The following is a 14,085-nucleotide window of genomic DNA, read 5'->3' as shown; positions in this document are numbered from 1 at the left end:
AGGATTCTAAAGGACCTCGGTGCATTTCCTCCAACATTACCTGGGTAAAAAACTTTCCCTGAACAAACACCTAGTAGAGGGGAAGGACTTCTCAGTTTTCCAGGAATTGTTGAGGAGCTGAAAAGCTTTGATTGGTGGAACATACCAGCACTTCCTCTTAGAAGCTGGTCTGCAGCTGTTTGACAAACAAAGCTATGAGAAGTGGACTGACAACGAAGTCCAGGTTTTTAGAGCGTTTTTACCGAGGACGACATTCACCGCAACCTTAAGTCAGCAAATCAAAACAACAGAGTGTCTAGAAACAGCTTACAAGCTGGCAGAGCTGAATCCAGGACACAGAAAAAAGTTCGGGAAAAGTTAAAAAAACTGAAACAAGATTTAAAAAGGACCGGTGAAAATAGCCAAAATGGGTCCGACTGCCATACCAACAACTGGTATCAGCCTGGTTAGAATAATTTCTGGAACATAGCAGTGTGGCGGAAATACAAACCACGCCAATTACCAGGAATTCTTTTACCCTGATGAATAAATTCCTGGTAATAAAAATTCTGGGAAATGTCCCTCTGATGTCTCAAAGCTAAAAATGTTCGGTGTTGCAGGTGAGTGTTGAGAGGAGGACCCAAATGTAGGACTCGTGGAGACAAAGGTGGACCAAAGACCATTTCATTAACTGTAGGGACACTGGGAAATAAACTAACAAAAGACCAAACTGTGAAATCTTGAAGAACAAACAGACACAGAGATTTGTGAAACAGACCAGACTATGTACAGAGGAGCTGATTACAAGACGAAAAGCAAGTCGGAAGCAGGGAACAGGAAGCTAAGCAGGCAGAATACACAAAGGAAACCAACTCTACAAAATAAAACAGAAAACAAAATGACTAAGACTAGAATGCTAAATAGATAGCAAAAGAACAGAACGAAAACCCACAGATCATGACAGGTGATCTAAAAGCGTGGAATCCTGTCAGTTTTCTTTCTAACTGCTTAAAAATACCACGTGAAGCTTCTTATTGTATCCATATAACTACCGCTATGCACATATATGTAGTTATGTAGTCAGGAAAGCATCACTGCTAATATTTTCTAAACATAAAATATCAGGAATGAGTTGATCTTGTTGTTTCACTGTAAAAAGTGATTTAAAAAAAAATGCTATTCTTGATCTCTCAACAGTAAACAAATAAAACTTTGCAGAAACAAAACATGAAAAGGAAGAAAAGAAGCACCGCTAACATACAGTAGCTGGTGCAGGAGCTTAGAGGGGTTTTGGCTGTAACAATAGGTAGGTGTGTGAGTCATTGTATTACAGACTGGGTGGGTCAAATTTTGAGTCATAATACTGAAATTGTCCTTGTGGCTCAAAAATAAACATGGGAGGGAGGCAGAACCTTCAGTATACAGAAGGAAAGATAAGAATGAAGGGAGGATGTGAGGGGGAAAGAGAAGGAAGACGAAGCTGGGAGATGGTGAATTAAAGAAGTGAGAAAACTCAGAAGGGAGCTGAAACAATCTAATGAGTTCAGTTAATATGGCTGCTGCACCATGCAGCTGTGTGTGTGTGCGTGTGTGTGCCCATGCATGTGCCTGGGTGTATTTATATGCCGCTGGCTCCACTAGAGCTCATTTCCCCCTAAAAATAACATGCACTGCCAACACCACAACCCTCACACACACATACTTACAAACAAAAACACACTTTCACACACATTTTGGGGAACGAGGCAGTAAAAGCCATGAAATTATGGCACTAACCTGCCCAGTGTTAGTGCCATGGCCCCAGAAGGCACCAGTAGCTGTGTGTGTGCATGTGTGTGCGCCTGTATAATGTTCAGATCGGTGGCACCTGGGAAACAATAGCTGCGAACAGCTGATTATTTCTAAATGCAGGACTTGGCTGTGGATTCCTGCACTTCCTGTATCTGAGGCCACTTCTGTGTTTAGGTAAATCAGCTTTTTGGCTAGCAAGTCGCTGAGGTAGAACGGCTACAAAATGTGTCATCGCCAGAGTGGCCGGTTGGCTTTGAGCAGCTGGGTTTGGTCTCACCGAGACGATAAACACGTATGATCATATCAGCTTGTAAAGAAGCAAGTCTCTGCAAAATGTAACCCATTCAACGGAATGCAGCGTGTATTCAGAGTTTCTCTGAAAAAGCTGGAATTTTAGTTTTGCCTAATGAGAAAAGCACGATATTGTAGATAATATACCAAAAACAATCTTGTAATTACAGTTCATGAGAACTAACAGCTATGGTTCTTCATAAAAAACACAAAGCCCACTTGAAGCTGCCCTCAGTTTGGACCATGTTTGGATGCTTTTGTAGCTCAGCTTATAGAGTGTGAAGAGATGCTGCACCAGCCCCCCCATCAAGCACAACTGTGAAAACCACAAATGTCAGCCTCCTGATCTTGGCATTGTCAGACAAATTCACATACAGTATGATCATTCAGTCAGCTCTCATTCGTTTCAAAGGACTAAACAGGTGTTGGCCAAATGCCTCTGGATGCAACTGGATAAGTCCACAACCAATCAGAGCGATGAAATGTCTGGAGCTGTGCTGAGGGACTGATCACATAAAAAGGATATCCTGTCCACTTCTGACTTGATCTATTAGGAACAGTGATCTTGGTTGGTTGCAGAGCATCTCAACAGAGTTAAAATCTATTTACAAGTAAAAAGGTAAAGCGACTATTGTACTCACAGTCAGAAAGCTACTTCATCCAATTAGAAATATACCTTCCCTGGTCAGTGCATCATAATCATGCTTCTATCTATCTATCTGTCTATCTATCTATCTGTCTATCTATCTATCTGTCTATCTGTCTATCTGTCTATCTGTCTATCTATCTATCTATCTGTCTGTCTGTCTGTCTGTCTGTCTGTCTGTCTGTCTGTCCGTCCGTCCGTCCGTCCATCCGTCCGTCCATAAAAACTTTGTTTTAGAAACATTTTCTGTAAAGATAAAATTGTTTCAGGAACGCAGCAGGAGGCCTGTAAACGTGAGGCATGACATGGGGTGAATATGGCATCTTCGGGTCAGGAAAGATGTGTATGGGTAGCAAAGACGGAAAGAAAATATAATATTTTCAGATTTATATAATTTGGGACCTGGTTTTGAAAATGACCCCCAAATTGCTGGTTTCATGAGGGATGAAACGTCCAAATTATAAAAAAAAGCAGATCATGACCCTTATTTGATGGCAGTATTTACTGATGTCAGCTTAATAATGTTAATGTGATATTTACTGATATCATGGTAATATTGTTATTGTCAGGACACAGTATCTGAGCCATTTTTTGGACACTTTTTTGCAGAATGACCTTCTTTCTGTTGAGATTTGGTTCAAAGTAAGTCATCTTGATTTTCCTTTTAATTAAGTAATCACAGAATGAAGGATTGCTCTAGAGTTTTGGATATGTAGTGTGTATTTGTACAACATCAAGGCACAGTTGTTTTTATTTTCACTTTCAGCTTGGACTGATCAGAAGATAAGCTGCTGGTAAAATTGGAATCATTCATGTTCAGCAGGCAGGTCTGAACATGAAGCATTTACTGGTCCTGCTGACTGTTTACACAGTTAATGTGTGTGTTTGTGTCTGTGGGATCCGTGTGTTATATGTAATGTGTGAATAAGTTACTGTGTAGGAGAACCAATGCTAGAATTAATGAACAGAATCGGCTGAGTATATGACTAACTTAGCAACCTCTAAAATAAATAAATAAGACTGTTTATCTATCTATCTATCTATCTATCTATCTATCTATCTATCTATCTATCTATCTATCTATCTATCTATCTATCTATCTATCTATCTATCTATCTATCTATCTATCTATCTATCTATCTATCTATCTGAATTTGCTCACTGGTTGATCTTTGGCTGCTCCTGATTGGACATTGCCATCAATCTAAGCTCTCTGATTGGTGGAAAGTCTGACAGGAAGTGGCTTCATCATCATGTGCAGGTCTAAATAGAGGTCTCTTAGCAACATAGTAGTGATAGTGATCTTTTTATGATGAAAATGTTGGTGTTATCATAGAGTGGGTCATTAAGAGGCTGGAGCAGAACTTGACAGCAATCTGTTGGAGAATGTTTTTATTTAAGTCAGACGTGTTGCAGCAGGGAAACATCTAAAACCTGCAGGACGTTGACCCAAGAAGTCCAGAGTTGATTATCCCTGAAATAGAGTCTGTGAATAAACACTACATTTTGTGGCTAGATTGTAAACCTGGACAGGATATAAATGCCTGGAAAATGTGTGGATAAGCTATAGATCATAATTTATCCCATCGTGTTACACACTACCGTTCCTCAGACACTAGTGACAATATAAACGATAGCGCTCAGGGGTGCCAAGTGTTCAGCAGAGTTTTAAGGGTTTATGGTAGATACATAACCCTTCAACCTTTCCCTAATTTCTTAAAAGATTTTTAAAGACAAACCAAAATTCCTGCCTTGTTTAAAGGTCCTGTTAGAAAGTACACTCGACTCAAATAAATTCTAAATTCTAAGTCAACACAAATCCTGTAAGGGAGTGTTAAAAAAGCCCTGTATCCTACTCACAGTGTTTCAGCATCAGATGGCCACTGTCCTAGTCATCAAGTGTGTCATGATAACTTTACATGCTGTGGTAGCAAGAGGGCTTGAAATAACATGCACATTGATGCATGTATATGTGTGTGTGTGTGTGTGTGTGAGAGAGAGAGAGAGTGAGAAACAGAGAGGTGGTGTGTGCATATGTATAAAGAAAGTGTGAGGCGCCAGCATGTACCACAATGCCAAGGTCTCTGCTTTCTCTGTTTACCAGTCAGCTGCCATCCATGTAATGCTTCAGCACGACTATCCAGGACTTTTACGTGTTCAAACACTCACACAAGACCTAATAGAAAATCAAAGGCTTCTGACCTATGCTGTATGTGAAAGAGGTGTTAGTGACATGCTGGATGCTTCTCTAGCTTGCATGACGGTGACAGAAGCGCATCCTGACAGGAACTTACTGTTTCCCATGAATGTGTCAAAAAGGAAGCTTAGACACATTAACAACCCTTTTCCCGAGATTCCTGACAATTTAGCTAAACAAATAAATGAATTTAAAAACAAGACAGATTTTTTTCCTGCAATTCATGTGCAGGGCTAGGAATAAAGTTAGTGTTACACTTCCATTATGAGCAAAAAGCATTTCAGCGAACAAATCATTTTATTCGGTGAGAGTAAAAACATAGAACATGGCTAAATTTAGCTTGCAACTGAGCTAGCATGTGAAAGATGCTAGCTCTGACTGCTAATGTCCGAAATCTTTCACACTTTATATTTATATATAAAGAGGATAGCTTTTATAAATAGGATTTAGGAGATCTGTTGTTAGAAAAAGTACATATATACTATACAAATAAACCACTAAATCCTGAAAATGTCATGAAATTTCCCTGGCTAATGTCAGATGCTAATTAGCATGATTAATCTACAATATTCTGTTTGCTTCTCTCCTGCTCTCTCTGTTTACAAGTAGGCCTACTGTATTTTAAGACAACTAAATTCCAAATAAAACTGGTTTCATTCACATTTATTTTTGTTCCCAATGCCAAAACAAGCCTGAAAATACGATGGAAGAGTTAGCCCAACAAGAATAAAGTTCAACATTCGTCATATTCGAGGCATTTTCAATCTGCTGTCTCTCTCTACCTTATTTCATGACAAACAGCTTCAAGGTCTACAGTGCAAATTGTCCATGATCAAGGCTGACTAATTCTACCATTACTATGAATGTTTTTTTATTTTTTTTTTTTTACTGTTTCCAGCAAAATGTGTTAACACATCAGTGTCTTTCATCTGCGTCCTTGTTCCTGCAGTTTGTGATGATGTCCACTTTCCACATTTCACTAGAGTTGACTCAGTCACAAATATACGCTTATAAGGAGGTGGAGAGGATAGTGGAAGGAGCCACTTTGTGCACTTCACTACTTTCTTCCCACTTGTAATCTTAAGCAGTTTTCCACTTATTTTCCTACATGTAAATGTTTAGTTTTAGGAATAAAAGGTACATAGGCATTAAAAATATTATATTGTTAAAAAATCCATGTGGTTAAAGCTTATACATTTTATATTCGAGCTTTCTGACTACAGTCATGCAATGAAGTGATCCAACAGAAAACAACAGGGATACATTACAGCCTGGACATTTGGATGCATTACAGTGCTTTAGATGTGGGCAAATACATACAAGTGATTCTAGCATCATCTGATGGAATTACTATCTACAAAAATTTAATGCTGTGCTGTGATTTTACTCAAAGAAATAAACAGTAAGAAGCAGCACAGAGAAGGACTATCTCTTAATGCTTACAGTCAGACCGTGCCTTCTGAGGAAATGACCCCAAAGACGACCCAGCACACTTCCAGACAGCTGCTGCTGGTTTTTCTGGCACAGACTGAGCAGAGAGGAAAGGGAAAAATCTTCCTATCACTGGCAACTGCTGGTCCTAAAAGTTGCTAAACTTGTCTTTTGACACTTGTTTAGAAAAAAAGTCACATCAGGAGGAACTAAAGTGCCACTTTGTGACCACTTCACTTTTTCCAAGATACCTGGAAGAGGGAAAGTGGAAGAGTATTTAGTCTGGTTTCAAAATGTTAATAATCTGAGTTTAGATTATTATTCTGGCCACTGGCTTTGATGACAGAAACATGGCGTCCCTGTCTGCCTTCCCTGCTGCAGCGGTGCGTCTGATGAAATCAGGATAGAGCGGGTTTATTAAAACGAAGATACGTTTTCTGTCGGGAACTTAAGAAAGAAGAAGAACCGACATTTCTCTTTCTCTGTAAAACCCATGCAAATGGCAGAAGATCGTGATTTTTGAACGGGTAACTGCTCCCAAAAGACAATGAGAAAATATTTTTTTTATTTATTTTTTAATAAATGTGGTTTTAATTTATGCAAGACAGCAAAGGTAAGACATGCTTTCTGACTTTTACAAACATAAAGCATAAATCAGGTCTTCTTCTGCCTCTGGTTCGGTGAATCTTGGTCGTAGCGAGATGAAACTTCCAGCTGTGGAATCTGTGAGATGTGAGCTTTCAGTAGAGGAGTCGTTTGTTCGTGTTCATGGGGAAACATCATCTGTGTTTACATGTTTTTCAGACTTTGTGTAGCTGGTCTTTTAAGTGTTTTTTGTCTTAACTGTATTTGGTGGACACAGAAATGGTTTTGCTGAGCTGGTAGCTGAGATTCTGGACTTTCTGTGGATAACACACATGTTTACAGTTGCATTTACAGATCTGACACGATGTTAACCCTTAACTCCCGGTAGCGGAGGCTGCAGGTGCAGAGGTGAAGCTAAACAGTCAAGCTAAGAATGAAAAGTTAGAGAATTTATATCCAGAAATCTGGATAGTGAAGCAGTGAAGGTGCATGGATGGAAGTTATTGTGCATATTGTGAATATTTCTCTCTCCTCAGCATCTAGAAGCTGTGAGATTCTCATCCTGCTTTCTGTCTGTTCACCTGATGCTGATATTCATCACATATTGTTCCTTCTGTGTTTAGAAGGAAGCAGCTTCACAGCTTTAAATTCATCCTGCTGACTTTTTACCTTTTAGTTAGTAAATCCTGAACATTTCATCCTTCTTTGTCATAAATATTTGATCTTATAAATATATATGAAGAAATATTTTAACTGTTGGTGTTTAAAGTGAAAACTGCTGCTAAACCTGTTTATGTGTTTAGTGCAGGGGTCTGCAGCCTTTCCAATCCAAAGAGCCATTTACCCTCAGCCAGCTAAATAAAACTCCTTTAGAGCTGCAAATGTTACCAGACTTTTCAAAAAGGAAACTTAATATATATTTTAATAAAGAGCCACCATAGGATATTTGTTATATTTTAAGAACCACATTTTTATTTCTGTTTTTAGGTTTTTAAATAAAGAAAAACATAAAACCTTTATAAAAAGAGGATACACAGACTTTCTTCTAAGGGATGTAGATATTTGTGGAAAATGATAAAAAGTAAAAAAAAAAAAAAAAAAAAAAAAAAAAGTCCCTGGTTTACGACCTAATGACAAGAAAGATAGATTTAAAAAATATTTTAGCCACGTATTTAGAGGCATTGTGGAAGGTCCAGAGAGACACTTGCAGCTCCAGAGCCGCAGGTTGGAGACCCCTGATGAAATGTTAGTAAACTAAAATTTACTGCATTTTCTTTATAAAACTGTCGGCCTTGTTTTGAAGGAAAGAGGCATTTTGCACGAAACAATGCGACTAATCGCAATTAATCGCAACATGTCATGTGATTAATCGCATGACATAAAAATTTTAATTGTAGCCACTAATATAGATAAGATAACTAACATAAGTTTTACAGATCATGAAAAGATTATTTGGAGAGAAAAAATCTATGTTATCTCGAGATAACAAGATATTTAAATTTAAAGGCTGCTCTCAGCTTCTGTGGCTTTGTGATGGAGTCAGTCTACGTGTTACATGATGAGGACTGTCTGGTGCAGCTGTTGTTTGTCTGTTGTTGTTGTTGTTTTTTTTTTAAGCTCTGTAATAATTGTCCTAAAATCAGCTGTTATCAGCCCCTCACAGTTAAGCTAACAGCTTCAGCTCTGAGAACTATGCACTGATAGGCTTCTGGAGGACTGCATGTCCATGCATCTGCATTTAGAAAAAGTCTGACTGCAGATGCTTCGACCACCACTGAAAGAAACCTCAGAGAAAGTATAAATTGTGCCTGAGTGGCTTTTCGCTCTGACAGATTTCAGGTGTATTCTGTGATCTGAGAGCACTCAGTGCAAGCATCTCGAGATAACATAGATTTTTTCTCTCGAAATAATCTTTTCATGATCTGTAAAAATTACGCTAGTTTTCTTATAGTAACTAGTTACAGTACAGGTTTTTCTCAAGAAAACAAAAGGTTGAATTCTTCAGATTATGACAAAAAATCTTTTGTTTTGAGGTGAAACGGAGCTTTGTGATCTTGAAATAATGGAGAAATCTTAGCTGCTCTCGGCCTCCATACTAAGCAGATCTTTGTCCATTTTATATTCTGGATTCCACAACAGAGCAAAGCTAAAGCGCAAACAACAGCACCAACACGACCAACCCGACCAAAAGTCCACGTCTCAGAGTGTTCCAGAAATTTCTGACTGCTGCCCCCATGTGGCAGCAAAATGCTAAAACATGTGTGTCTGCAGAAGCTATGATAATAAATCCAGACCTTCAGGTGTTTGAGTGAATGATTTTTACACTGATTGACTCTTGTGTTTCTTCTTTGACTGCTTTGATTTGTTATACATGGAGAAAATGTCTCTCTTCAGATGACCGGGCGGTCATCTCTGTGTAGCCTTTAGCTTTTAGCTACCAGGAGACCTTCCGATTCCCCAAAATGACACTCAGACAAAACTCTACTAAAAAAAAAAAAAAAATAAATAAATAAAATAAAAAATAAAAAAGGAACAAAAGAAAAGATCCCTTAAGTCCATAATATTTTCCCTCCGGCTAAGTGGGATGAACTTTTAAAAGGATTAAAACTAAATTCTACAATTCTTTGTGTTGCTTCCTGGATTTCTGTCGATTTCTTCATAGAGTCAATACTTCAGCTCTCACTTTAAAAAATAATAATAATAAAAAGCCTAAAACTAATAGTTATTAAGATGCTATTAGTATATTTGCCTTCTTAGAAATTACAGCTAATATATCAGAATATAATTTACCACCGTGAATTAAAGACATTTTCACCCAGATGTTCAGGTACTACTTCATTAATAATAAACTTCCCTGAGATCATATCATGGTGAAAGTGACTATATGACAGTTAATCTATTATTAGGTCATTATTAAAGTTACACAAAATCAGAACAGATCCAGCTCTAGGTCTGTTTTAAATCAGTTTTAAACTATGATTTATTTATTTATTTTATCTTCACCTTTTCAAATAATTAAATCAGGATTATTCTTTGTTTTACTCATTTTATTTAATGATGTGTGGATGGTGATTGCTACCATGTACAACATGCTAACACCTTTTTAAAATGCTTATGCAGTCACTGTCCGCTTTATTATGTTCACCTGTTCAGGTACTTGTTAACACAAATATCTAATCAGCCAATCACACGGCAGAAACTCAGAACATGTGGTCATGTAGACATGATGAAGACGACCTGCTGAAGTTCAAACTGAGCATCAGAACAAGGAAGAAAGAGGATTTAAGTGACTTTGAACGTGGCATGGATGTTGGTCTGAGTATTTACTGTGACTTTTACACACAACCATCTCTAGAGTTTACAGAGGATGGTCTGAAGAAGAGAAAATATCCAGCAAGCAGCAGTTGTCTGGACCAGGATGTCTGGTTGATGTCAGAGGTCAGAGGAGAATGGGCAGACTGGTTGGAGATGATAGAAAGGAAACAGGAAGTCAAATCAGCACTGGTTCCAACCAGAACATCATCTCTGAACACACAACACGTCCAGCCTTGAAGCAGATGGACTACAGCAGCAGAAGACACACCGGGTGCCTCCTGTCAGCTAAGATCAAGAAACTGAGGCTACAATTCACACACACTCACCAACACTGGACAATAGAAGATGGAGAAACGTTGCTGGTCTGATGAATCTCCATCTCAGCTCCACATTCAGATGCTAGGCTCAGAATCTGCTGGAAACATGAAAACATGGATCCATCCTGCCTTGGACCAAAGCTTCAAGCTGCTGGTGTAATGATGTGGGAGGTATTTTATTGGCCCACTTTGGGCCCCTTAGTACCAAATAAGGAATGTTTCTAACACCTTGTTTAATCTAAGTATGAAGAATTGAGGCAGTTTTGAAGGATAAATAGGGTCCAACCTAGCAAAGTGTACCTAATAAATTGGCAGATGAGTGTCTTAGTCATCTGAACTGAATGAAATCACATCAATAGAGACTGGAATGCAAATGCATATTTCTAAGGGGTAAGCGACAGGTCTAACCACACTGAAATCCATTCCCACCACTCTGCGGTGTAGACACAAGGTTAAAAGACAAAACAGCAGCGCAGGAGCTCGACCTTGTTGCTTAAACACATGTGAGATGAAGACAAACAAACAGCTGTGCCAGAAAAAGATTTCATAGTTATGAAATCACATTAAAGACCTCAGTCAGCTCCTGCTGGATGATACCGCTGTGTTTAGACTGTAGCATGTTTGCTAGTCACTTGTTAACAGTGTTTTACCCACTGCCCATCCTCTGACCCTTGCTCAAGCGTTGAGAACTCACACAGCCCAACACACAGATCTGTCTCAACAGTCCTCCTGAGGAAAAGACTGGCAGCTCTGTAGCCTGCCTGTACTTGCCTGCTGTGTGCTGCTGTCACCACACCTACAGCCCCACACAGCACAATTACCCTGCACCCAGTGACAGAGTTCAAGGCAGTTCTGCACTCTGATCAATCCACCAACAGCAGCACCGTCTCGGTGGAAACACAGACTCTCACAAAGTCCCACTTAGCAGGGAAATTAAGACAAGACAACCATGCTGAAGGAAGGCTGTGGTCAATTTACTGACCAGCTGCAGATCTATTTCATATTAGCCTCTCTCCTGTGGAGGAGCAAGAGGAGGGGGGGAAAACAGAGAAAGTCATCCCTAAAGGAGGAGTGCTGCTTGTAAGTTTGCTGCAGGTAACAGGAATGAATGGTAGCAGAAAATGGAGCTGAGCCTGTGGAGGAATGCAGAACCCAGTAACCACCTCCCACAGGCTGCTGGGAGAGCAGGCACACACATGCGACCCGACCGGCTGGGCCCCAGGAAGAGGTGGCTCAGTGCAGTTCAGCTGCAGAGGCAGGCCAGGTTGCCACTGTCACCCCATCCACAGACCAAACCCAGGGAATATACACCATATTCTTACATTATCATACTGGTATTACTGTCATGTAGTGTCAGAAATTTAATCTTATACTGTCCATTTAAATTTAATATCTTACATTTTAGTTAGGCTATTATACATAGCTATTTTTTATGTTTTATGATCTTAACATGTTTCATTAAAAGCAAATCATCATTCATTATTTTCTACATTATAACTTTTCCAAAATCATTTGATTCTACAGAACTGAATATTACTGGTCTAGAAAAATGATTTTATATATATATATATATATATATATATATATATATATATATATATATATATATATATATTATTACTATTCATAATATATTTAAAATCTTTTCCAGTAAACATTTTTGTGAGAATTTTTCATATTTTCCCTTTAAAAATGAAACATTCTTGATTTTCAGCTTTGTTTTTCATGTAAGACAAAATGCAATTTAACTCTGAATTTAACCATGATGGCAAAAATAAACCCTTTCCATTTGTTAGATTTCCCCCCCATTCCTGTTGTAACAGTGGGGGTGCAGCTGTGTTGGTAAGTTATTAAGTCTGAGAGGTGAAAGTGTGCGCGTGATGGTTAACAATTAACCTCAGCGGCCACTGAGAGGTGAAGAAGACTGACGATGTGAGGATGAGGAAAAGGGGAAATAGGAGGAGAACAGGTGAATTGGGGGAGCGGAGGTGAAAGACTGAGTTTTTTGTGTCCACTCTGTGAAATGAGGATCAGAAAGTCCAACTTACAGCCAGTTACTCGCGTTGACCGAGAGGAGCGCGCAGCAGAGCATCAGGACGCACCGCAAAACATATTCCTCGCTCATCTCGAGAGTCAGGGAGTGGAAGTCGAAAGAGTTGAAATAATCCCGAAGTGGACAGGAGGGTGTGGTGGCGGATTTACTGGTGAAAGAAATATTAAAGGTTGGAGGATCCAGGTGATGTTAATCCATCGTCCCGCATCCAGCTGTTCATCCACCGGAGGGAGACGCGCAGCTTCGCCCGGTTCTCCCGTCCCCCCTCCTGCCACTGCGCGGTCAGAAGGGACGGGCAAAACAGCCTAAGATGAAAGTTAAAAAAAAAAAAAAGTCTAAACTTTGCTGTCCTATTAGTTGTCTTTTGTCCTTTTCGGCTGCGCGTTAACGAAAGCGCGTGGAGTGGCGTAAACAGCCCAAATAACCGGCGTTTCTTCCTGCTTCTCCTCGTCACTTGAATGCTTATCGCCCGCTGTCGGGCTCTGCACCTCTCTTCTGACACATGTAAACACGCGCGCATACACTGAGCGTAAATACGCACGGGTCCTCCTCACACCGCCGTCTCTGAGTGCGTCTGGAAGAGGAGAGTGTGTGTGCTGACTTAACTGAAGGGGCGGCGCGAGGATATAGAGGTATGGCATGGGATGGGACTTTTTTTTTTTTGGAGGGGTGAAGGAGGCGGGTTTAGTGAGCTGTTGAGTGTGTGTGTGTAGACAGGACTGTGTGTGTTTTAGAAGTCTCTTGGGAGGATGCAATAGCAGAGCCATTCACTAATACCCTCCCCTGCCACCCTGCACTCCTATCCAACACACACTAACACACACCTCAGCACGCACACACTTCTTGGCAGCACCTCTCTGCGCCTGTCACACACTCAACCAAATATCTTGCGGTCAGCTGGCTATTTAAAGGTTGGCTGCAAAACGTCTGCGTTTAAAAGCAGAAAATATGAGAAAGTTTCAGCTTCACTATCTTGACTGATTGAAAGATTGGAGGAGGATAAAAATGAGGCGCAGAGTGAGACAACGGAACTGAATGACTCATGATGCTGATGAGGAAGAGGATGAAGAGAAAGCGGAGGTATGTAAGGTGGATATTTATGAATGATTAACACAACAAACCATTGAAAGGGAAGAAAACAACTTTGTATTTATTGGTCATAAATCAGTCCACCAGTTCAAATGACACAGAACTTTATTAAAATCAGCAGCGAGGATCCCAAAGTTTCCAAAAAATACCAAATATGTCAGGCTGAACTTTGGGAAAATGTGTTTTTCTTCTCTTTTCTTTTTAAATACACACATTTACAGATTATGTTTTACTATTTATGAGCAAAACAAAATTTACAGATGAGCTGGTTTTATTACTAGGATGCTTGTCGTCAGAGATAAAAATAAATACAGTTTTCAATCAGAAATAAAGCAATGTAAGATTTTATTTAACCTGGAAAACAATGTGTGTTCATTTTCTCACTTTTGGG

The 14,085-nt window shown here is 39.5% G+C and overlaps 1 protein-coding gene across 1 annotated transcript in view; it reads right to left on the bottom strand.

Annotated features, from left to right (window-relative positions):
* wnt4 (wingless-type MMTV integration site family, member 4) overlaps positions 1 to 13,160 on the bottom strand; it is a 30,248-nt gene extending 17,088 nt beyond the window's left edge. The window contains exon 1 of the mRNA XM_041981596.1: positions 12,601 to 13,160. Within this exon, the coding sequence (XP_041837530.1) occupies positions 12,601 to 12,677 (77 nt within the window). The 5' untranslated portion in view covers positions 12,678 to 13,160. The remainder of the gene's footprint in view (positions 1 to 12,600) is intronic.
* Between the last annotated feature and the right edge of the window lie 925 nt (positions 13,161 to 14,085).

The sequence above is a fragment of the Melanotaenia boesemani genome, chromosome 3 (assembly GCF_017639745.1).
Source record: "Melanotaenia boesemani isolate fMelBoe1 chromosome 3, fMelBoe1.pri, whole genome shotgun sequence".
Classification (NCBI taxonomy): Eukaryota; Metazoa; Chordata; class Actinopteri; order Atheriniformes; family Melanotaeniidae; genus Melanotaenia; species Melanotaenia boesemani.
Note: the sequence above shows the minus strand (reverse complement) of the source record. Positions and strands in the feature narration are given on the sequence as shown.